The sequence below is a fragment of the Salmo trutta genome, unplaced genomic scaffold, assembly GCF_901001165.1.
Source record: "Salmo trutta unplaced genomic scaffold, fSalTru1.1, whole genome shotgun sequence".
Taxonomy (NCBI): domain Eukaryota; kingdom Metazoa; phylum Chordata; class Actinopteri; order Salmoniformes; family Salmonidae; genus Salmo; species Salmo trutta.
The window spans coordinates 53,382-79,155 of NW_021822630.1; the positions used below are offsets into that span (position 1 = coordinate 53,382).

At 44.5% G+C, this 25,774-nt stretch overlaps 1 protein-coding gene across 3 annotated transcripts; it reads right to left on the reverse strand.

The window, feature by feature from the left end:
• Positions 1-376: 376 nt before the first annotated feature.
• Positions 377-25,774, reverse strand: LOC115183050 (uncharacterized). 3 transcript variants are annotated; one of them, XM_029744401.1, is made up of 9 exons: positions 25,647-25,774; positions 23,085-23,194; positions 19,340-19,424; positions 14,732-14,927; positions 14,374-14,442; positions 13,237-14,267; positions 12,201-13,021; positions 9,857-10,033; positions 377-1,300 (listed from the first exon to the last, which is right to left on the reverse strand). In XM_029744401.1, exons 1-9 carry the CDS (start codon positions 25,748-25,750, stop codon positions 1,050-1,052), a joined length of 2,844 nt encoding a protein of 947 aa, XP_029600261.1. In that variant the 5' UTR covers positions 25,751-25,774; the 3' UTR covers positions 377-1,049. The 3 variants fall into 3 exon arrangements, with proteins under 3 accessions (XP_029600261.1, XP_029600263.1, XP_029600262.1); XM_029744403.1 differs by lacking the exon at positions 23,085-23,194; XM_029744402.1 differs by lacking the exon at positions 14,374-14,442.

Here is a 25,774-nt window from a genome sequence, read left to right on the forward strand (position 1 = left end):
GTTTTGGCATTCAGGTTAAAAAAATCCCTTTCAGACAACTTCTACCATTGACAAACATGTTTGGAAGGTTTCGTTCAAATCTAAAGGGGTGCAGAAAGTGAATTCATATGGAACGACCGTACGGGTAAAAATAAAAGCTTTGCATGAAGCCTCTTTAGTAATGAGTCGCACATAAAATCGACATGGGGGGGTCATAATACTCTACAGACGTTTGTGAGAAGACCGACTTTCGGAATGTCTCATGGCCTGACATACATCACTTTAGCTCTGCCACCTTTCCCTGCAAATGCAGAAGGGTGACATCGTAGGATGCGGTGGATTGAGACACAGCCTATGCCAAAAACTGCTCCTTACCATAAAAAAACAATAGACGGAATTTGATGGGCATTTTTTTATTATGCTAATTGGATTTGAACAACCACCAGAATTGGTAAAAAATATATATATTTCGCATGCCAACATATTAGGCAATAATTAAGAGAAGGCTGACCGTGTCAGGCAAAAATTATGTCAAACACTACACTATTGCAACATACAGTCACGTCTGAAGCGTGCTATAGAGTTCACAGCTGGCAACGCCTCATAACGATTAATCATTTGCAACAATGTCAAAAAGCGCCATCACCCCTTTGCAGTACCTCAAACTGTCGTGATAACAAGATAAGACATTGAGTTTGTCGGAGCATCCTAAAACCTACTCTGAGCTAGGAGTTTTCTTACAACAGGTTTTAACAGGATTTCTCGGGCCTTTTCTGAGATGCTTTGTGGATATGGCCCCGGGTTACAGGAGACATTTCAACTAATCTCAATTAATTTTCGTTTTGACTCTTGATGAAGTCAACACTGCATTACAGATAAGGACTAATATTTTACTCCTAGTCCCAGGTACGAGTCTTTAAAATGAAGTCAGAGGTCAGGTTAATTCAGTAGAAAACCAGTAGACTGCACTTACTTCGCCAGGACCAGAATCAGGTCACTCCAGATCGTAGCAGTTGGTTCTCGACCTCTCCCATCTCTCACTTCCTTTCTCTCTCTCTCCCCATCCCCATCTAACAGAGTGCCCCTTGTCCTGCACTCTCCTTCCGGCCTTGTTTCTTCAGTAGCTGGATGCGGTTGTGGCAGTAAAACTTGATGGCCCTCCAGTCGCGCTGGTTGCTGACCAGAAGAGGGCAGAGGTGCAAGCAGCGCTCGCAGTCTGCCTTGGCTGGCACACGCAGCTCCATGATGTTCCTCTTCAGGTGCGTCTCCACGGCGACTCGCTCCGCCTCCGACCAGGGCCGCTTCAGCACCCCACGCTTCCCTGGGAACACAGGACAGACTCATATGTATCAATTACCCAATTCCAAATCCATCCCCACAGAGCACCGAACCCCTAATCTATACAGTGCCTTCAGCAAGTATACACACCCCTTTACTTTTTCCACATTTTGTTGTGTTACAGCCTGAATGTAAAATTGATTAGTTAGATTTTTTGTCCTAAACACAACACCACATATGTCAAAGCAGATTTAATTATTATTAAAAAAAAAAATTAGTTTACAAATTAATTACAAATGAAAAGCTTAAATGACTTGCGTTAATAAGTATTCAACCGCTTTGTTATGGCAAGCCTAAATAAGTTCAGGAGTACAAATGTGTCTAACAAGTCACATAATAAGTTGCATGGACTCACTCTGTGTGCAGTAAAGAAATCTAATCTTATCGGTCGCATACACATTTAGCAGATGTTCCCTGTGGCTCAGTTGGTAGAGCATGGTGTTTGCAACGCCAGCATGGTGTGTGCAATGCCAGGGTTGTGGGTTCGATTCCCACGGGGGGCCAGTACAAAAAAAAACCGCATGACATAAAATGTATGCATTCACCACTGTAAGTCGCTCTGGATAAGAGCGTCTGCTAAATGACTAAAATGTAAAATGTCAAAATCTAAATGTTATTGCAGGTGTAGCGATATGATTGTGTTCCTATCTCCAACAGTGCAGGAATATCTAACAATATCCACAAAAAAATTTATAAAATCTATTCTAATAATACATTCTATATACAGTTGAAGTCTGAAGTTACATACACCTTAGCCAAATAATTTTAAACTCAGTTCACAATTCCTGACATTAATCCTTGGAAAACGGTCATTAAGACACTAACAGCTTACAGACGACAGGCAATTAAGGTCACAGTTATGAAAACTTAGGACATTAAAGAGGCCTTTCTACTGACTCTGAACGTGCCTTAGGCATGCTGCAAGGAGGCATGAGGACTGCAGATGTGGCCATGGCAATAAATTGCAATGTTTGTACTGTGAGACGCCTAAGACAGAGCTACAGGGAGACAGGACGGACAGCTGATCGTCCTCGCAGTGGCAGACCACGTGTAACAACACCTGCACAGGATCGGTATATCCGAACATCACACCTGCGTGACAAGTACAGGAAGGCAACAACAACTGCCCGCAATAGGCTGAGAGAGGCTGGACTGAGGGCTTGTGGGCCTGTTGTAAGGCAAGTCCTCACCAAACATCACCGGCAACAACATCGCCTATGGGCACAAACCCACCAAACGCTGGACCAGACAGGACTGGCAAAAAGTGCTCTTCACTGACGAGTCAATGTTTTGTCTCACCAGGGGTGATGGTCGGATTCACGTTTATCTTCGAAGGAATGAGCGTTACACCAAGGCCTGTACTCTGGAGAGGGATCGATTTGGAGGTGGAGGGTCCATCATGGTCTGGGGCGGTGTGTCACAGCATCATCGGACTGAGCTTGTTGTCATTGCAGGCAATCTCAACACTGTGTGTTACAGGGAAGACATCCTCCTCCCTCATGTGGTACCCTTCCTGCAGGCTCATCCTGACATGACCCTCCAGCATGACAATGCCACCAGCCTTACTGCCACCAGCCTTACTGCCACCAGCCTTACTGCTAGTTCTGTGCGTGATTTCCTGCAAGACAGGAATGTCAGTGTTCTGCCATGGCCAGAAAAGAGTCCGGATCTCAATCCCATTGAGCACGTCTGGGACCTGTTGGATCGGAGGATGAGGGCTAGGGCCATTCCCCCCAGAAATGTCAGGGAGCTTGCAGGTGCCTTGGTGGAAGAGTGGGGTAACATCTCACAGCAAGAACTGGCAAATCTGAAGCAGTCCATGAGGAGGAGATGCACTGCAGTACTTAATGCAGCTGGTGTCCACACCAGATACTGACTGTTATTTTTGATTTTGACCCCCCCCCCTTTGCTCAGGGACACATTATTCAATTTATGTTAGTCACGTGTCTGTGGATCTTGTTCAGTTTATGTCTCACTTGTTAAATCTTATCTTCATACAAATATTTACACATGTTAAGTTTGCTGAAAATAAACAGTTGACAACGAGAGGTCACGTTTTTTTGCTGATATATAATATACACACACATTCTGTCTTTGGGAAAGTATTCAGACCCCTTCACTTTTTTCACATTATGTAGCGTTAGACTTATTCTAAAATGTAATTGTTCATTTTTGTCCCCTCAATCTACTCACAATACACCATAATGACAATGCAAAAATGTTTTGTTAATATATTTATTATAAAAAAATTAAATATTACATAAGTATTCAGACCCTTTACTCAGTACTTTGTTGAAGCCCCTTTGGCAGCGATTATAGTATCGAGTCTTCTTGGGTATGACGCTACAGCTTGGCACATCTGTATTTGGGGAGTTTCTTCCATCCTTCTCTGCAGATCCTCTTAAGCTCTGTCATGTTGGATGGGGAGCGTTGCTGCACAGCTATTTTCAGGTCTCTGCCGAGATGTTAGATCAGGTTCAAGTCTATGCTCTGGCTGGGCCAGTCAAGGCCATTCAGAGACTTGTCCCGAAGCTAGGGGTCGTAGTCCTGTTGGAAGGTGAAGCTACACCCCAGTTTGGAGGTCCTGAGCGCTCTGGAGCAGGTTTAAATCAAGGATCGCTCTGTACTTTCCTCCGTTCATCTTTGCCTCGATCCTGACAGGTCTCCCAGTCCCTGCCACTGAAAAACATCCCCACAGCATGATGCTGCCATCATACCACCATTCTTCATTGTAGGGATAGTGCCAGGTTTCCTCCAGACTTGACGCTTGGCATTCAGGCCTAAGAGTTCAATTTTGGTTTCATCAGACCAGAGAATCTTGTTTCTCATGGTCTGAGAGTCTTTAGGTGCCTTTTATGCTGCAATAGTTTGTGTCGGGGGCTAGGGTCAGTCTGTTATATCTGGAGTATTTTTTCTGTCTTATCCGGTGTCCTGTGTGAATTTAAGTATGCTCTCTCTTTCTCTCGGAGGACCTGAGCCCTAGGACCATGCCTCGGGACTACCTGGCATGATGACTCCCTTGCTGTCCCCAGTCCACCTGGCCATGCTGCTGCTCCAGTTTCAACTGTTCTGCCTGCGGCTATGGAACTCTGACCTGTTCACCGTACATGCTACCTGTCCCAGACCTGCTGTTTTCAACTCTCTAGAGACAGCAGGAGCGGTAGAGATACTCTCAATGATCGGCTATGAAAAGCCAACTGACATTTACTCGAGGTGCTGACTTGTTGCACCCTCGACAACTACTGTGATTATTATTATTTGACCATGCTGGTCATTTATGAACATTTGAGCATCTTGGCCATGTTCTCTTATAATAATCTCCACCCAGCACAGCCAGAAGAGGACTGGCCACCCCTCATAGCCTGGTTCCTCTCTAGGTTTCTTCCTAGGTTTTGGCATTTCTAGGGAGTTTTTCCTAGCCCCCGTGCTTCTACACCTGCATTGCTTGCTGTTTGGGGTTTTAGGCTGGGTTTCTATACAGCACTGAGATATCAGCTGATGTAAGGGCTACATAAATACATTTGATTTTTGGCAAACTACAAGCGGGCTGTCATGTGCCTTTTACTGAGGAGTGGCTTCCGTCCAGTGGAGTGCTGCAGAGATGGTTGTCCTTCTGGAAGGTTCTCCCATCTCCACAGAGGAACTCTAGTGCTCTGTCAGAGTGACCATCAGGTTCTTGGTCACCTACCTGACCAAAGCCCTTCTCCGCCAATTGCTCAGTTTGGCCGGGCGGCCAGCTTTAGGAAACTTTTTCCATTTAAGAATGATGGAGGCCATTGTGTTCTTGGGGACCTTAAATACTGCAGAAATGATTTGGTACCCTTCCCCAGATATGTGCTTCGACACAATCCTGTCTCAGAGCTCTACGGACAATTCCTTCGACCTCATGTCTTGGTTTTTGCGCTAAACATACACTGTCAACTGTGGGACCTTATATAGACAGGTGTGTGGCTTTCCAAATCATGTCCAATCAATTGAATTTACCACAGGTGGACTCCAAAGAAGTTGTAAAAACATCAAGGATGATCAATGTAAACAGGATGCACCTGAGCTCAATATTGAGTCTCATAGTCAAGGGTCTGAATATTTATGTAAATACATCTCTAAAAACCTGTTTTCGCTTTGCCATTATGAGGTAGTGTGTGTAGATTGCTGAAGAATGTTTTATTTAATACATTTCAGAATAAGGCTGTAACGTAACAAAATTAGGAAAAAGTCAAGGGGTCTGAATACAATATGGACAGTATATGGATATAATATGTAGTATATCTGAAGAATAGTATATGTACAGCAATAGTTAAATAGGGTAGGCTTTGACTAGAATACAGTATATACACATATGGAACGGGTAAAACAGTATGCAAACATTAAAATGACCAGTGTTCCATGACTATGTACATAGGGCAGCTGCCTCTAAAGTGCATGGTAGAGTAACCGGGTGGTAGCCCGCTAGTGACCGTGACTAAACTTCAGGGCAGGGTACTGGGCGGAGCCGGCTACTGGTGACTATTTAAGGACTTGAGAGTTCGTAAACATTATTTTTTTTAAATACATGGAATTGACCTAAGCACAGGCAAAATCCTAGAGGAAAAGCTCGTTCAGTCTGCTTTCCACCAGAAACTAGGAGATGAAAATAATCTAAAACAAGGCCAAAACAATTAAATGTCAATAAATATTAAAAAAAATATAAAAACATGTTTTCACTCATGGGGTATTGTGTATCGATGGGGGAGATTTTGAATTCAGGCTGTAACAACAAAAATGTGGAATACGTCAAGGGGTATGAATAGTGTATATATATTTTTTTTGGGGGGGGAGGCCCATACCCACAAAGCATATCTGAAAAGGTCCTGGGAATCCTGTTAAAAAAGGGTTTGAAGACAACAAAAAACTCCCAGCTTAGAGTAGGTTTTAGGATGATAAGACATTTCCCAGACAAACCCTGGAGTACCAGGAGCAAATGAAAAGGTGCAGCTCAGCTGGTAATCACAACAGTTCGAGGCACCTCAAAGGAAAGAAAGTTATGACGCTCATTGACATTGTAGCAAATGATGGGGAATAACCAATCGCAATGAGGCATTGCCAGTTGTGAACTCTGTAGCACACTACAGACAATTCTAGTGAATGTGACTGTACATCTTAATGTTGTAATGGTAAAATATTTCATATACAGTAATATCGCCTGACGAACAATTTTCTTAAATCACATAATACAGTGCCTTCGGAAAGTATTCAGACCCCTTGACTTTTACCACAATTTGTTACGTTACAGCCTTATTCTAAAACAGATAAAAATAAATAAATAAAGCCTCAATCCACACACAATGACAAAGAAAAAAGTTTGGGTAAATATTGCTAATTGATATATATTTTTTAAATGACACCTTATTTACATAAGTATTCAGACCCTTTGCTATGAGACTCAATATTGAGCTCAGGTGCATCCTGTTGATGGTGAATATTGATCATCCTTGAGACATTTCTACAACTTGATTGGAGTCCACCTGTGGTAAATTCAATTGATTGGACATGATTTGGAAGGGCACACACCTCTCTATATAAGCTCCCACAGTTGACAGTGCATGTCAGAGCAAAAACCAAGCCATGATGTCGAAGGAATTGTCCGTAGAGCTCCGAGACCGGATTGTGTCGAGGCACAGATCTGGGAAAGAGTACCAAAACATTTCTGCAGCATTGAAGGTCCCCAAGAACACAGTGGCCTCCATCATTCCAAAATGGAAGTTTGGAAACACCATGACTCTTCCAAGAGCTGGTCTCACCAGCCAAACTGAGCAATCGGGGGAGAAGGGCTTTGGCCAGGGAGGTCACCAAGAACCTGCTGGTCACTCTGACAAAGCTCCAGAGTTCCTCTTTGGAGATGGGAGAACCTTCCAGAAGGACAACCATCTCTGCAGCACTCCACCAATGAGGCCTTTATGGTAGAGTGGCCAGACGGAAGCCACTCCTCAGTAAAAGGCACATGACAGCCAGCTTGGAGTCTGCCAAAAGGTACCTAAAGGACTCTCAGACCATGAGAAACAAGATTCCCTGGTCTGATGAAACCAAGATTGAACTCTTTGGCCTGAATGCCAAGTGTCACATCCGAAGGACACCTGGCACCATCCCTACGGTGAAGAATGGTGGTGGCAGCATCATGTGGTGGGGATGTTTTTCAGCGGCAGGGACTGGGAGACTAGTCAGGATAGAGGGAAAGGTGAACAGAGCAAAGTACAGAGAGATCCTTGATGAAAACCTGCTCCAGAGCGCTCAGGACCTCAGACTGGGGCGAAGGCTCACCTTCCAACAGGACAAATGACCCTAAGCACACAACCAAGACAAAGCAGGAGTGGCTTCAGGACAATTCTATGAATGTCCCAGCCAGAGCCCGGACTTGATCGAAACATCTCTGAAGAGACCTGAAAATAGCTGTGCAATGACGCTCCCCATCCAACCTGACAGAGCTTGAGAGGATCTGCAGAGAGGAATGAGAGAAACTCCCCAAATACAGGTGTGCCAAGCTTGTAAAGTCACACCCAAGAAGACTCAATGCTGTAATCACTGCCAAAGGTGCTTCAACAAAGTATTGAGTAAAGGGTCTGAATAGTTACGTAAATGTGTTTTCAGTTTTTTTTTAATAAATTAGCCAAATTTGCTAAAAAATAATTTTCTTTGTCATTATGGGGTATTGTGTTTAGATTGATGGGGGGGGGACTATTTAATACATTTTGGAATAAAGGCTGTAAAGTAACAAAATGTGGAAAAAGTCAAGGGGTCTGAATACTTTCCGAATGCACTGTATGTTGGCATGCATAAAACTATTTATGGTCGTTAAAAGCTGAATTCTGACAATATTACTGTTATATCAACCCACTAGTTACTCCCATTTAACAACTAAATCAACTTTGGCACAGTCGGGCTCAAGTCACTTGACGATAATGTTGCAAACAACGCTGCATACAATGTTTGAAAGGTCTCTCATTTTCATCAAACACAAACAAAGTTAACATAAGTTCTTGATGCCTTCAATTGCCCAACTTACAGACATGCCCGATCTCTGCATTTTTTTAACGATGTGATATTGCTCTCCAATAATACAATGTAGGTAATTCAATAAACCGATAGAAAAACATCTTTATTTGTTAGCTCATTTGTTCTAAGTATTTAGGCATATCATGTGAATTAAGCCTTGTGAAATTATTGTGAAAAGCACAAGATATGAATGTTATATGATATGAATTATATGATCAATCCATAAATTATCAAAACATTTTTTAACAACTCCATAGAAATCACTTGTGGCGCAGGAACCACTGATTCCCTGCATTTTTATATTATCAAGACAGCTGCTGGTAACTCTTAACTGGTTAGAGAAGCTCATGAGGTGTCCTAAATATCTGTCAAATGTGTGTGACTTCTGACTAAAGAGGTTCATGCACAGCTTTTATGATGAAAATTATTCAACAATATATTTTTCCTGACAAACTATTGACGATAACGAGACGCCCTGGGGGAAAAAACGCTAACTATTACAAATTACTTTTCATTTTAGTGTACAAAAATGTGACCAGATGAGAATTCCATGTGACATTTAATTTGACATGAAGCTCCTTCTCAATTGTTTTGTCCAACCATAAGCATGCATGCAAAATATTTTATGCAATCCTCTAATTGGCAGAATTTACATCTTTCAGTTGCGTGGTCTGATTGAGCTGATCTGCCCGGCTCTCCCACACAGCTCTCAGGCGGTCACTTCAGTCATTCGTCAGTCTTTTGAACTGATGCAAAGCCAGGACACTTCACTTGTAACTAACCTCAATTATGTTTACTCTCTCACTTTCATGTAGGCTATTTTTGCTTTGATCACAATGTGCTCTGTTATTCATTAATCTGTGTTGCCACTCTCGCACCACGGTCCTCAAATGAGTTGCAGTTAACTTTTTCCAAATGGAAAAACATATGAAAAACAATATTAGGAGTAAAGTAATACTCGGAAAGCTCCCCTTTTCAAGGAAACCACTGTTATTTCCCCCCTTCATGGTTATGATGGGAAGAAAATCAGAGCTGTAAATTGTTTAACCTGTAGCCAAGGCTTTATTGCCTATATGCTTAATTATGTCTGGCATTACCATCAGCCACAATATCAATGTTGCCAGCTAAGGTATAAGAGGGAATAGTAGGCCTAGTTGGACAAGGCACATGATGGAAGTTAGAGGTTGCCTAAACATTCATTATTTACACTATTATGTGACCAAAACGGCTGTGACTAAAACAAGACAAAAATTGTCCAGAGTTTTAGTCGACTGAAAACAAAAACTAACGAAGGATGAAATGACTAAAATGTGACTAAGATTTCTAGATTTAAAAAGATCAATAGGTGTTAGGAAGTAATCGAGTCGCTTGTCGAGTCCCTTGTTGATCAAACTTGTCTGACGCCAGCACACACTGGCTCACAAAAATAGGCTATTGTTCAAAACAATTCACCAAAATATGCATTAATACATAAAGCATTGGGTAGGCCGAAAAATACAACGGTACATACCGGACTTGGGCTGGATGCTTCTCCTTTTGTGGGCACCAGGGAGTGGAGGGTTGACAGAGGGAGGGGGTCCTTTTTTCTTGCAGGGGGGTCGACCTGGTCGCTTCTTCACCACCTCCACCTTCTCTGCCTCCCCGTCCGAGTCACCTGAGAAGGAGTCTGCAGAGTTACCCGACATCACTGTTGGATAAGGATAGAAGAGGGAGAGGGCACATATGTCAACAGGAATATAACATACAACATGCTTTGTTCATTCACCAACACCAAACAAAAAACAAAAAATAATTGTCCTCTCACTGTCAACTGCGTTAATTTTCAGAAAACTTAACTGTAAATATTTGTATAAACATAGCAAGAGTCAACAACTGAGACATAAACTGAACAAGTTCCACAGACATGTGACTAACAGAAATTGAATAATGTGTCCCTGAAAAAAAGGAGGGTCAAAATCAAAAGTAACAGTCAGTATCTGGTGTGGCCACTAGCTGCATTAAGTACTGCAGTGCATCTCTTCCTCATGGACTGCACCAGATTTGCCAGTTCTTGCTATGAGATGTCACCCCACTCTTCCACCAAGCCACCTGTAAGCTCCCGGACATTTCTGGGGGGAATGGCCCTAGCCCTCCCCCTCCGATCCAACAGGTCCCAGACATGCTCAATGGGATTGAGATCCGAGCTCTTTGCTGGCCATGGCAGAACACTGACATTCCTGTCTTGCAGGAAATCACGCAAAGAACGAGCAGTGTGGCTGGTGGTATTGTCATGCTAGAGGGTCATATCAGGAGCCTGCAGGAAGGGTACCACATGAGGGAGGCGGATGTCTTCCCTGTAACGCACAGCGTTGAGATTGCCTGTAATGAAAACAAGCTCCGTCCGATGATGCTGTGACACACCGCCCCAGACCATGATTGACCCTCCAACTCCAAATCGATCCTGCTCCAGGGTACAGCCCTCGGTGTAACGCTCATTGCTTCGACGATAAACGTGAATCCGACCATCACCCCTGGTGAGACAAAACCTTGACTCGTCAGTGAAGAGCACTTTTGCCAGTCCTGTCTGGTCCAGCGACGGTGGGTTTGTGCCCATAAGCGACATTGTTGCCGGTGATGTCTGGTGAGGACCTGCCTTACAACAGGCCCACAAGCCCTCAGTCCAGCCTCTCAGCCTATTGCGGACAGTCTGGGCACAGATGGAAGGATTGTGCGTTCCTGGTGTAACTTGGGCAGTTGTTGTTGCCATCCTGTGCCTGTCCCGCAGGTGTGATCTTCGGATGTAACGATCTGTGCAGGTGTTGTTGTTACATGTGGTCTGCTACTGCGAGGACGATGAGCTGTCCGTCCTGTCTCCCTGTAGCGCCGTCTTAGGCGTCTCACAGTATGGACATTGCAATTTATTGCCCTGGCCACATCTGCAGTCCTCATGCCTCCTTGCAGCATGCCTAGGGCACGTTCATAGAGATGAGCAGGGACCCTGGGCGTCTTTCTTTTGGTGTTTTTCCAGAGTCAGTAGAAAGGCCTCTTTAGTGTCCTAAGTTTTCATAACTGTGACCTTAATTGCCTCCTGTCTGTAAGCTGTTAGTGCCTTAACGACCATTCCACAGGTGCATGTTCATTAATTGTTAATGGGTCATTGAACAAGCATTGGAAACAGTGTTTAAACCCTTTACAATGAAGATCTGTGAAGTTGGATTTTTACGAATTATCTTTGAAAGACAGGGTCCTGAAAAAGGGACATTTCTTTTTTTGCTGAGTTTACAATGTAAAGGACTTGGAGACTCAGGGAAACGTTTTCCTCTGGAATTTACACACTTGTAATGAGCAAACAGCAACATATCACATAGTCCGTTAACAATGTCTGATGAGGACAGATTGTTGTACTGCAGGCAATGGAATCGCAAGGTGCAGTATTCAGAGCTCCCATCTATTTAAAATGTTATGATTAGTTTGCTCACAGCTGTGTCATAGCGAGAGAAGAATCGCCCTTGTGTCACCTCCCTCAGTGTAAAGCCTCCCTTATTACTGCTTTATTAACAACTTACACAAGTAAACATACCCCTAGTGAGCATGACAAGCATACTCATATTAAACAAAGCTATCAATTACTCTACTGCTGATCCATCTCAGAACCTCCTTGTTTCCTCCTCTCCTCCATCATCACAATGAGAGAAAATTGGGGAAATTAATAGTTCACACCTAAATGCAATTCAACTATTCCCTCCTGAAGGTAACTGGTGCAAACCCTTCATGAACAGAAACTTTCTTTTTTTAGGGATGGCGTTCTGTCATGAATTCGAAGTGAGTGCTAGTTTCGTCATAACAGAGCCGAGTTCCCGGCAGTATCTCCTTACCATCAAGCTCCAGACAAATGTGCTGCAGGCTCATACCCCTGAACAGCACGCCCTGCCGCTCCCCATAAAGCACCACCCTGCCCACATGTCCCATCAACGCAGGGTCTCGGCCTATCGTGGTGCAGCTCTGGGTTACGTGGTACTCCCGCTGCAGGAAGTCTTCCAGGCGCTTGCCAGCCGCCCCGCCCGGCAGGCCCTGCCCCTCACCTTCCTCCAGGAGTAGTAACTGGGTAAGGATGGCCACCTGCCGGCGCACTCGCGTTTGGGTCAGCACTCCGGGGTTCTTGGCGCCGCTGGCACGTGCCAGGTTGCGCAGCAGGTCAGTGCCCCGGAGCGGGGTGGCGGGCGAATGGAAGGGCCGGGAGAAGACGTAGGGGCTGTGGGGGTCCACGCCCACATTGGCAGAGGTCTGAAGGAGCAGCTCCATGCAGGGCTCGCAGTGCGGGGGCAGGATGAGGGGCTGGATACGCCCCCGCTTACCCAGCACACCTGCCCGGGGGAGGTGGCAAAGTACCTGGCGCTCGAAGGGGGAGAGGATGGCCTCTAGGCCAGTGGGGGGGTCGTTGGCCAAGTTAGCCTGGGTCGGGCTCGGTGTGGTGGTGCGGTTGTGGTAGTCCTGGGTGGTGAGCTTGGCCACTTCGCACTCACGGTGCCGGTTGTAGAGGATAAGTAGCGCCAGGCTGGAGTGGCAAAGTAGGCGCCAGGCCTCGGCCGAACTGGGGGAGCGAGATAGGGACAAGAAGGAAGAGTGCTGCTGCCGGCGGAGGAAGAGCACCAGGCAGGAGAGGGAGGATAGGAGAGGGGGCATGTGATGGTGAGAGCTAGAAAAAGGAGAGAGGCAGAGAGAGAGGGAGAGAGAGAAAGTAAAAACAATAACATGTCAAAAAGTAATATTTTTACTTTATCACAATAATTATAGATTTGCAGAATATGCTGTCATTTCTCAAGCAGTTTTGATTCAGAACTTCATATTTCACATTTCAGTTAGGCCCGACTTTCTTTCCAATGCAGCAGAACCATATTATCCATCACATACCTAGCCATCTTGGCACTCTTATTCTCAGGACTCTCCCCTTCACCAGCTCCACACAGCTCCAGTTCCTCACCCGGCTCTTCTTCCTCCGGCTCGGGGGTAGAACGTGGAGGTATCGCTTCCTCCTTGCTCCTGAAGCACCCCTCTGTTTTCTGCTGCTCCTCCTTTGCTCTCTTCGGCCTGTGGCCCCTCCTGGCTGGTGTGGGCAGACTTTTAACCGGTGCCACTGCAGGGACGAAGCATTGCTTTGGCGTCTGCACCGATAAGTTGGAGCCTTTCTTGGCCACGGCCGACTGTGCAGACAGTGAGAGCGAAAAGGAGACCGCCGCCGAGGAACTTCGAGTGGCCGGCGCATCCCTCTCTCTCTCCCTGGAGAAAAGAGGGGGAGGGGCGGGAGCGGAGGATGAGGAGGGCTGGGGGGAGGCGAAGGTGTGGCCATGAGAGGAGGTGGTGGAGGAGGAGTGAGGATGGGAGGAGGTAGAGGAGGAGTGTGTGTGGCGTGTGGCTAGATCCATGGCCGCCCTGACCTTTGGCTGGTTGGCATGGTGTTTCTCCAGGTGGCGCGCCAGCGAACGGTAGTGGCGGCCGCAGTAGGAACAGTGCTGCCGTCGGCTGACCGTAGCCCCGCTGGAGCTGCCAATGTTTATGTTGATGTTGTTGTTGATATTGGTGGTGGGGGGCACTAGGGTCATGGCGGGCTGAGACTGGGTCTGGGCCGGGGAGGCGGCCAGTCGGGAGGACGACAACAAGCAGGGGTGGCCGGGTCCCGCTCTGGGGTTAGCGGCGCTGTTCTTCTTGGTGGTGACCGTGACAGCTATCTTGCGCTTCTTTCGGCGACGGAGCATACGGCCCCTCAGCTCCTCCATCTCTTCTTCTTCATAGTCATCATCATCGTCATCGTCTTCCTCCTCATCTTCTTCTCGGTCCGAGTCGCTGGGCTCAGAGTGGGTGAGCGGGGAGGAGGAAGGGGAGAGGGACCAGGAGGGGGTGAGGTAGTCAGAGAGAGACAGAGGGTGGGGGCAGGGCTCTTCCTTCTGTTTGGAGACAAACCCCAAAACAAGACAAAAGAGACTTTGTAAATACCCTCTGTAAACAATAGATTAAATGAACTTGAGGTAGGGTCACGACCGTTTTGATTACCTTCTTAATGTTATTGTCTGGGTTAAAGCTGCAGTCAAACCCTCGCGAAGACACAGAGCTATGGAATCCCTAGAATATTCATAACACAACCAACAGGCTTCAATATGGATTCAGAGCATTATTATCTGAGTGCCACAACAATTACACTGGGCATTGCAATGTTTTTTCTCAGAACAAGGAGACAACATGAATACAACTAATAATGCCTACAGATGAACGTCAATTTTGATGTGTATAAGGTTGCTGTTAGTCAGACGTCATGACCTCTAACAACACTCATTCCCCAAGTATATTTAAGAATGGCTGAAATGGGTTTGCGATGAGGAAAGCTGGTGATGTTATCAGCAAGTCAAATCACCATGGCGTTCTCTCCCCAGTCCGTCAGGCTGTAGTCCACCGTGATCTCCTCCCCTTTGGTGATGTCGTGGATCGCTATAACGACCAGTCGCACCTGGCTTCCACAGTGCACTTCTCGGATTCTGCAGTTGGGCGGGGGGTGGAAGAGCACTGGCCCCCGGACCCCACTCGCCCCCTCCTCACCCAGCTCCGACACGCTGTACGGAGAAACACAGTAACGTTACATTGGATTGGTCGTCACCAAGCCTGGTCCTGAAGAGATACACGGTGTGCCGCCTTTTGCTCTACTCCAGCACTGACACACCGGATTTTACTGATCAAGGTCTTGGTGAGGTGTGGGCTATTCTACGGTAACGGATTTGCGCTTTGACTCAGTTTTTTTACTTAAAAAATGTATGCCAAACAAAAAATATTGATTTCAAAAGTTGAACAAACCATACAATGCTATGCAAAAGGACAAATTGTGACAATTTCCACTGAACATTTTTCTAAAACAAATTTAGTGGAAGAATTGTGCAGGTGCAAACTTTAATAATGGAATTAATGTAAAATCTCCTTCAGGTTTATGCGACCACATTTCCAAAAACTCCTAAATATCTGCTCCAAATTAAAATATGTAAGCTATTTTTTGGATCTCCATTAGCTGCTGCCAAGCCACCACACCAATACATATCCACAGCACAAAATGTACAATACCACCATACAACAATATTAAAACGTACAGTGTGTGGGCTAGCGTGTGTGTATCCTGTGCTGTACTCAGTACTGTATTGTACTGCTAGCCGAACATCTCATTCCAAAATCATGGGCATTAATATGGAGTCGGTCCCCCCCTTTGATGCTATAACAGCCTCCGCTCTTCTGGGAAGGCTTGCCACTAGATGTTGGAACATTTCTGCGGGGACTTGCTTCCATTCAACCCCAAGACCATTAGTGAGGTCAGGCACTAATGTTGGGCAAATAGGCCTGGCTCGCAGTCGGCGTTCCAATTCATCTATAGGTGGTTGAAGGGGTTGAGGCCAGTCAAGATCTTCCACACCGATCACGACAAAGCATTTCTGTACTGACCTTGCTATGTGCACGAGGGCAGTGTCATGCTGAAACAGGAAAGGGACTTCCCCAAACTGTTGCCACGAAGTTGGAAGCACAGAATCATGTAGAATGTCATTGTATGCTGTGGTGTTAAGATTTTCATTCATTGGAACGAAGGGACCTAGCCCGAACAATAGACAAATAGCCCCAGACCATTATTTCTCCTCCACCAAACTTTACATATGGCACTATACATTCGGACAAGTAGCGTTCTCCTGGCATCAGCCAAACCCAGAGTTGTTTGTCGGACTGCTGGATGGTGAAGCATGATTCATCACTCCAGAGAATGCATTTCCACCCTTTCCAGAGTCCAACGGCGGCGAGCTTTACACCACTCCAGCCGACGCTTGGCATTGCGCATGATCTTAGGCTTGTGTAAGGATGCTCGGCCATGGAAAAAACAATTTCATTAAGCTTTTGTGGTGACTTTGCTTCCAGAGGCAGTGTGGAACTCGGTAGTGAGTTTTGCAACCGAGAACAAAAATGTTTACGCACTACGCGCTTCAGCACTCGCCGGTCTCGTTCTATGAGCTTGTGTGGCCTACCACCTCGCAGCTGAGGACATTGTTGATCTGAGCCATTTCCACTTCACAATAACAGCACTTACAGTTGACTGTGGCAGCTCTAGCAGGGCAGAAATTTTACAAACTGACTTGTTGGAAAGGTGGCATCCTATGACGGTGACACATTGAAAGTCACTGAGCTCTTCAGTGTGGCCATTCTACTGCGAATGTGTGTCTATGGAGATTGCATGGCTGTGTGCTCTATTTTATAATCTTTCAATAAGCAAAAATATTGGATATATTATTGAAGCTGGTGTACAAAACCGAAAGTAAAAGATGCAAAAATGTAACTTAACACGATGCCTAGAAATAGCGTGCATAGAAAATATCTACAGCATCTCAGACCTGCATTCAATGAGAACAACAAATCTATAACTCACATTTCTATGTGAATTTGGTTGGGTCGGCAAAAAATACATTTTGCAGCGTTAATCCCTTTTAATGCAGAAAAAGTAAAGGAGTGTGAATAATTTCTGAAGGCACTGTAATAAATCCAATGTGAAATGTGATAACGATAGTATCTATAACTAGCACTGAAAAAGTTAATCCATTATTCTATCTAAAAAACTCTCCCTAATTTCTGAATCATGCTTGTAATGTCCGTAGGCTACAGTAGCCTATGCTTCGGAGGTGGGATGAGCAGGTAGCCTACAGAAAGATTTTCAGCTGGCAGGCAGACACTGGAATACGTTTGAGTGACATATTGAGGGCCATATTGAGGGCTTTGCATAGGTGCCTTGTAATGTTTTTTGTGGAACTGAAGAAAAAAAAAAAGAGTCCCGGAACGTAAAATAACATTATTAACCAGTTCCCATGCTTTTAAAATAACAGTACACTTTCGTTCCCGGTTCTGTTCCTAAAACCCAACCCCTGGTTATGTGTAACCCAAGTATGCCTACTAGGCTAGGTGTACTGTTTATGTTTGTACATTTTTTTACCATTTATTTATACTGAACAAAATTATAAGACGCAACATGTAGTGTTGTTCCCATGTTTCATGAAGCCGAAAAAAAGTCCCCGAAACGTTCAATACACACAAAAAGCTTCTCTCAGGAAGTGGCGCAGGTCCTAATCCAGGCACTTGTCACCTCCTGTCTGGATTACTGCAACTCGCTGTTGGCGGGGCTCCCTGCCTGTGCCATTAAACCCCTACAACTCATCCAGAACGGCGCAGACCATCTGGTGTTCAACCTTCCCAAGTTCTCTCACGTCACCCCGCTCCTCCGCACACTCCACTGGCTTCCAGTTGAAGCTCGCATCTGCTACAAGACCATGGTGCTTGCTTACGGAGCTGTGAGGGGAACGGCACCTCCGTACCTTCAGGCTCTGATCAGTCCCTACACCCAAAGAAGGGCACTGCGTTCATCCACCTCTGGCCTGCTCGCCTCCCTACCTCTGCGGAAGCACAGTTCCCGCTCAGCCCAGTCAAAACTGTTCGCTGCTCTGGCACCCCAATGGTGGAACAAGCTCCCTCACGACACCAGGACAGCGGAGTCAATCACCACCTTCCGGAGACACCTGAAACCCCACCTCTTTAAGGAATACCTGGGATAGGATTAAGTAATCCTTCTAACCCTTTAATGTTAATTTCTCTACCATTAGCCGAAGTAGAGAACTTTGGCAGTACCTCCAACCGGCCTCACAACGTGTAACCACACCAGCCCAGGACCTCCAATTCCGGCTTCTTCACCAGCGGGATCGTCTGAGGCCAGCCACCCGGACAGCTGACGAAACTGTGGGTTTGCACAATCGAAGGATTTCTGCATAAACTGTCAGAAACCATCTCAGGGAAGTTCTTCTGCGTGCTCGTCGTCCTCACCAGGATCTTGATCTGACTGCAGTACAGCGTCGTTAACCGACTTCAGTGGGCAAATGCTCACCTTCGATGGCCACTGGCACGCTGAAGTGTGCTCTTCACAGATGAATGCCGGTTTCAACTGTACTGGGTAGATTGTGTCGTGTGGGCGAGCAATTTGCTGATGTCAACGTTGTGAACACAGTGCCCCATTGTGGCGGCGAGGTTATAGTATGTGCAGGCATAAGCTACGGGCAATTAATACAATTGCACTTTATTGATGGAAATTGAATGTGGGGGCTTTCGATACAGTGACAAGATCCTGAGGCCCATTGTCACGCCATTCACACACCGCCATCACCTGATGTTTCAGCATGATAATGCACGGCTCGTGTCGAATGGATTTGTACACAATTCCTGGAAGCCCAGTGTCCCAGTTGTTCCATGGCCTGCATACTCACCAGACATGTCACCCATTGAGCATGTGTGGTATGCTCTGGATTGACATGTAAAACAGTGTGTTGCAGTTCACGCCAATATTCAGCAACTACGCACAGCCATTGAAGAGGAGTGGGACAAAATTCCACAATCAACAGCCTGATCAACACTTTCCGAAGGAGATATGTCGCGCTGCATGAGGCAAATGGTGAAAACACCAGAAACTGACCGGTTTTCTGATCCACGTCCCTACTTTTTTTTTTGTGACCAACAGATGCATATCTGTATTCCCAGTCATGTAAAATTCATAGATTATGGCCTAATAAATGTATTTCAATTTACTAATTTCCTTACACGAAATGTAAACTCAGTAAAATCTTTGAAATTGTTGCATGTTGCCTTTATATTTTTGTTCAGCGTAGAAGGACCAAAATGAGGTTTTCAAACTGTGTGTCATACTCACGATTTTAAATGCATTATCCACGTGTGGTTGTTTGAGGTTTTTTTAATCGTCAAATAAATCAAAACAAAAAATGCAACTACAAAAAAAATGGAATTGCATCAACATTTCATTGAGCAATTTCTAGATAAGATCAGAAACATTTAATTTATTTCTCATCAAGCTTAACATCCTCTACCTCTCATTATGAGACTTTGGCTGTCTGTTTCAGAAGAACACGTTTTTTAAAGTGTAATTGAGTAATCCTATTGTCTCTCTCACCAGAGCTGGGAGGGGTCAGCAAGGTAGTAAGGGCTTCCGGGTGGAGGCAGTCTGTCCTCCGCTCCCTCTGGGTACTCCCCACCACCTAGGAGAGTTACACACAGGTAAGAACAACAGCACACATTTAACCCAATGTATACAGTACCTTGCGAAAGTATTCCCCCCCTGGCATTTATACTATTTTGTTACCTTACAACCTGGAATTAAAATGGATTTTGGGGGGGTTTGTATAATTTGATTTACACAACATGCCTACCACTTAGAAGATGCTAAATATTTTTTTATTGTGAAACAAACAAGAAATAAGACAAAAAAACAGAAAACTTCAGTGTGCCTAACTATTCACCCCCCCCCCCCCAAAGTCAATACTTTGCAGAGGCACCTTTTGCCGCAATTACAGCTGCAAGTCTCTTGGGGTGTCTCTATAAGTTTGGCACATCTAGCCACTGGGATTGTTGCCCATTCTTCAAGGAAAAACTGCTCCAGCTCCTTCAAGCTGGATGGGTTCTGCTGCTGTACAGCAATCTTTAAATCATACCACAGATCCTCAATTGGATTGAGGTCTGGGCTTTGCCTAAGCCATTCCAAGACATTAAAATATTTTCCCTTAAACAACGCAAGTGTTGCTTTAGCAGTATGCTTAGGGTCATTGTCCTGCTGGTAGGTGAACCTCTGTCTCAGTCTCAAATCTCTAGAAGACTGAAACAGGTATCCCTCAAGAATTTCTCTGTATTTAGCACCATCCATCATTCCTTCAATTCTGACCAGTTTCCTAGTTCTTGCCGATGAAAAACATCTCCACAGCATTATGCTGCTACCACCATGCTTCACTGTGGGGACAGTGTTCCCAGGGTGATGAGTGGTGTTGGGTTTGCACCAGACATAGTGTTTTCCTTGATGGCCAAAAAGCTCAATTTTAGTCTCATCTGACCACAGTACCTTCTTCCATATGTTTGGGGAGTCTCCCACACGCCTTTTGGCGAACACCAAACGTGTTTGCTTATTTTTTTCTTTAAGCAATGGCTTTTTTCGGGCCACTCTTCCGTAAAACCCAGCTCTGTGGACTGTACGGCTTAAAGTGGTCCTATGGACAGATACACCAATCTCCGCCGTGGAGCTTTGCAGCTCCTTCAGGATTATCTTTGGTCTCTTTATTGCCTCTCTGATTAATGCCCTCCTTGCCTGGCACGTGAGTTTTGGTGGGTGGCCCTCTCTTGGCAGGTTGTGGTGCCATATTATTTCCATTTTTTAATAATGGATTTTATGGTGCTCCGTGGGATGTTCAACATTTAGGATATTTTTTTATAACCCAACCCTGATCTGTACTACTCCACAACTTTTTCCCTGACTTGATTGGAAAGCTTCTTGGTCTTCATGGTGCCGCTTGCTTGGTGGTGTTACAGACTCTGGGGCCTTTCAGAACAGGTGTATCATCTGACAGATCGTGTCACACTTAAATAAAGTCCACTTGTGTGCAATCTAACTATTTATGTGACTTCTTAAGGTAATAGGTTACACCAGATCTTATTTAGGGGCTTCATAGCTAAGGGGATGAATACATATGCACGCACCACTTTTCCGTTTTTTATTTTAGAGAAGTAATTTTTTTCATTTCACTTCACCAATATCTCCATAATATGTAATACTATAATATTATATGTCTATTACATGCCCATAATATGTAATATATGTCCATTACATAAAATCCAAATAAAAATACATTTAAATTACAGGTTGTAATGCAACAAAATAGGAAAAACGCCAAGGGTGATGAATACTTTTGCAAGGCACTGTACTTGCACATACATTTTTGCTCACCCATCTACACACAACACCCCATAATGACAAAGTGAAAACATGTTTAGACATTTTTGCACATTCATTGAAAATTAAATAAAGAAATATGTAATTTACCTAAGCATTGATATGCAGTCAGTACTTTGTAAAAGCACCTTTGGCAGTGATTACAGCAGCGTGTCTTTCTGGTTAAGTCTCAATTATTATTTTTTATTTATTTAAATGTAAACTTTATTTAACTAGGCAAGTCAGTTAATAAGAATTTGTTCTTTACAATGACGGCCTACCCTGGCCAAACCTGGACGATGCTGGGCCAATTGTGCACCGCCCTACGGGACTCCCAATCACGGCCGATACAGTCTGGATTCAAACTAGGGACTGTAGTGACGTCTCTTGCACTGAGATGCCCTGCTTTACACCGCTGTGCCACTCGGGAGCCCCCTCTAAGGGTGTTCCATACCTGGATTTTGCAACATTTGGTCATTGATCTTTTCAAAATTCTTTAAGCTCTGTCAAATTGGTTGTTGATAATTGCTAGACAACCATTGTTCAGGTCTTGCCATAGATTTCCGAGTAGATTTAAGTCAAAACTAACTTGGCCACTCAGGAACATTTACTGTCTTTATTGGTAAGCAACTCCAGTGTAGATTTGGCCTTATGTTTAAGGTTATTGTCTTGCTGAAAGGAACCAGGTTTTCCTCTAGGATTTTGTCTGTGCTGAGCTCCATTCCGTTTGTTTCTATCCTGAAAAACTCCCCAGTCCTAGTGATGCATCCACCACTATGCTTGAAAATATGGGGAGCGGTACTCAGTAATGTGTTGTATTGGATTTGCCCCAAACAAAACACTTCGTAATCAGGACAAAAAGTTAAATTGCTTTGACACATTTTTTGCAGTATTACAGTAGAGCCTTGTTGTAAACAGGATGCATGTTTTGGAATATTTTTATTCTGTACAGGCTTCCTATTCACTCTGTCAATTAGGTTAGTATTGCGGAGTAACTACAAAGTTGATGCATCCTCAGTTTTTCTCCCATCACAGCCATGAAACACTAACTGTTTTAAAGCCACCAATGGCCTGATGGTGAAATCCCTGAGTGGTTTCCTTCCTCTCCGGAAACTGAGTTAGGAAGGACGCCTGTATCTTTGTAGTGATTGGGTGTATTGATACCATCCAAAGTGTAATTAATAACTTCACCAAGCTAATTAATAACTTCACCATGCTCAAAGGGATATTCAATGTCTGCTTTCTTTTAACCATCTATCAATAGGTGCCCTTCTTTACAAAGCATTGGAAAACCTCCCAGGTCTTTTTGGTTGAATCTGTGTTTGAAATTCACTGCAACACTAAGGGACCTTACAGATAATTATGTGTGGGGTACAGAGATGAGGTAGTCATTCAAAAATCATGTTAAACACTATTGTTGCAACTTGTGACTTGTTAAGCAAATTTCTACTCCTGAACTTATTTAGGCTTGTCATAACATAGGGGTTGAATACTTACTGACTCAATATATTCCAGCTTCACATTTGTTTTATGAGTTTGTAAAAACTTCAAAAACATAATTCCAGTTTGACATTATGGGGTACTGTGTGTGGGCCAGTAACAAAGTCATACTGTAATACAACATTTAGAAAAAGTCTAGGGGTGTGAATACTTTCTGACGGCACATGATAGGGTGTCTGTCTGTGCGTGTATCTGTACGTGCATCAGTCTTCCCTGTGGCTCAGTTGGTAGAGCATGGTGTTTGCAACGCCAGCATGGTGTGCAACGCCAGGGTTGTGGGTTCGATTCCCACGGGGGGCCAGTACAAAAAATATAAAAATATTTAGAAATAAAGAATTTCTTTTTAAAAATGCATGAAATGAAATGTATGCATTCACTACTGTAAGTCGCTCTGGATAAGAGCGTCTGCTAAATTACTAAAATGTAATGTAAATGTGTTTACCAGGACTGTAGCTGTGTTCAGACAGACTTTCCTCCTCTTCATCCTCGGTCACATAGGCCCGGTCACACACCTTCACAGGTGTACCCTTCCTTTTTCTCTCACACACCCGCCTACAAAACACACGCAGGGTTCCTTTAGCCCTTGTCCATGACTCTCAGTTCCATTACACATAAGAGTCATAGGACAAAGGAGTCTTCTGTACGTGGGAGTTTTGTTAAGTGCCCAAACGCTCAGTCTGAATATTAACATGCATCGCTTGCGGTACAGGTTTTGGGAGCATAAGGACCTTATCTTTCATATCAGCGAGAAATAATAAATAAAAGGTTGCATTGATCACACCTTTATAGGGTTACCGTTCCCATGTGGCCATTACAGCGAGTGTTTACGGCAGACAGATGGAAGACAGAGGGACCACCTGTGCTAATTATCTACGTAGCATGCACCGAGCACCTGTGTGTAACTGAAGAAGGTCCCCAGAAACGTGTCGTCACTGAAAAATACTGTCGGACGCAACTGTGATAAAGCCGGTTAAAACAGTGTACAGTAAGTGTATATTTTGCATTTGTGAAATTACTTTTGATGTGATATAAAATGGCCTTTGTTTCTAGAACTGTATCGCAATTTAGAATCCATTCACGTTTAGCTTGAGTATTTGGCTGCCAGAGAAAGTCTACCTCTGAAGATATCCTTGGACCTTAAGGAGTAACTTAAGAGTACATCTTGGGCTGGGGTTCCCTTCAGATTAAGAACATTTCAGCTTAAAATGTACTGCATAGAGCAGACAGATTTATGTTGTGCATGACAATAATTACATTTCTAGATAGAGGTAGCGTTCTCCTGGCATCCGCCAAACCCAGATTCGTCCGTCGGACTGCCAGATGGTGAGGCGGGATTCATCACTCCAGAGAATGCATTTCCACTGCTCCAGCGTCCAATGGCTGCGAGCTTTACACCACTCCAGCTGACACATGGCATTGCGCATGGCGATCTTAGGCTTGTGTACGGTTTCTCGGCCATGGAAAACCATTTAATGAAACTCCCAACGAAAAGTCATTGTGCTGATGTTGCTTCCAGAAGCAGTTTGGAACTCGGTAGTAAGTGTTGCAACCGAGGACAGATGATTTTTATGCGCTACATGCTTCAGCGGTCCCGTACTGTGAGCTTGTGCGGCCTACCACTTCACGGCTGAGCCGTTGTTGTGCCTAGACATTTCTACTTCACAATAACAGCACTTACAGTTGACCGGGGCAGCTCTAGCAGGACAGAAATTGTATTAACTGTCTTGTTGGAAAGGTGGAATCCTATGACGGTGCCACATTGAAAGTAACTGAGCTCCTCAGTACCGGCCATTCTACTGCCAATGTTTGTCTATGGAGATTGCATGGCTGTGTGCTCGATTTAATACACCTGTCAGCAACAGGTGTGGCTGAAATAGCCGAATCCACTAATTTGAAGGGGTGTTCACATACTTTGGCCATGTAAAGTAACTTGCATTTACATCTGCCACATTATGAATAGGCAATTTCTTGCTATCAAACAACCCCAATAAAGGTCTACAGCCACTCGTAGTAAGGCATTGTCTACTACCATATTGAATAATTTAATCAATGTTATTCTAATATTGTTTCTAAAGTTAAATTCAAAACAGCAACAAAATAGATATGGCATTAACAATTGGGGTGACATAGACAGATGTTCAAATTATATTGATACTATCAACAAATTTAATCAAATCCATAAATAATCTAAATTATCTGATAAAGACACTTTATAGCTTTATAAAATAAACATTTGACAAACCCTAATAGCGGACCTATATAAAATGCGCCCCACTCCACACACCTGAGATACCTTTGCATCCCTCATTCGCTCTCTCTGATACAGTAGACCACAAGTCAGTCAGATCATCAACACAGTGAAAATGATGCCTTCATTTATTTAACTGGGGCTTTTCCCCCCAACATCAGTTTAGGTAAAGATGATCTAGCTAGCTACCAAAACATCTGGTATACAGATGTGGTTCTAATGAAATATTCACAAATAATGAATCATATATGAATAATGTATCTCGCTAGTTAGCAAACGTTAGTTATCAGAATCAAGTAAGGCATATCCTAAATGCAAATAAATCTAGATAGCTAGTCAGTTAGCGAAGACTACTGTTCTGCCGATATAACTAACATAACGCGTTAGCTGGCCGGACAAGCTAAAATGGCTAGCTGGCTGGCTGGCTGGCTATTGAAATAACAGATAACGCATTACAGCTGACTAGCTTCCAAACGAAAGAGAAAACTCATACGGCTTAATCAGCGTTAAGAGAAGTGGGTGACCGCAATTGTGGATGCTTGCACATACTAAACTAGTTAGCGATCCCGAAGCGAAAAAGCACTTCTGCTGTGTTTCATTTTTGTCAGCAGAATCATCACGCGGATGGAAGCCTGGATCTAAACAAACACACGCTCAGGCAGCGCTTGCGTTCTACTTCACTTTCGAACAAAGTAACGTTAGCAAGTGATCAGATACACAACAAAAATGTATTTCCCAATAAGCTATTTATCTCACCCCCGGGGCGGCGGCGGTGGCGGCGGCGGCTTGCTCCCATCCCCGTCACTGTCGAGGGTCGGTGGCTCCCGGTAGTCAAAAGGCGACTGTACGTTCTCCGCCATTAGGACTGCTCTGGTAGATTGCCC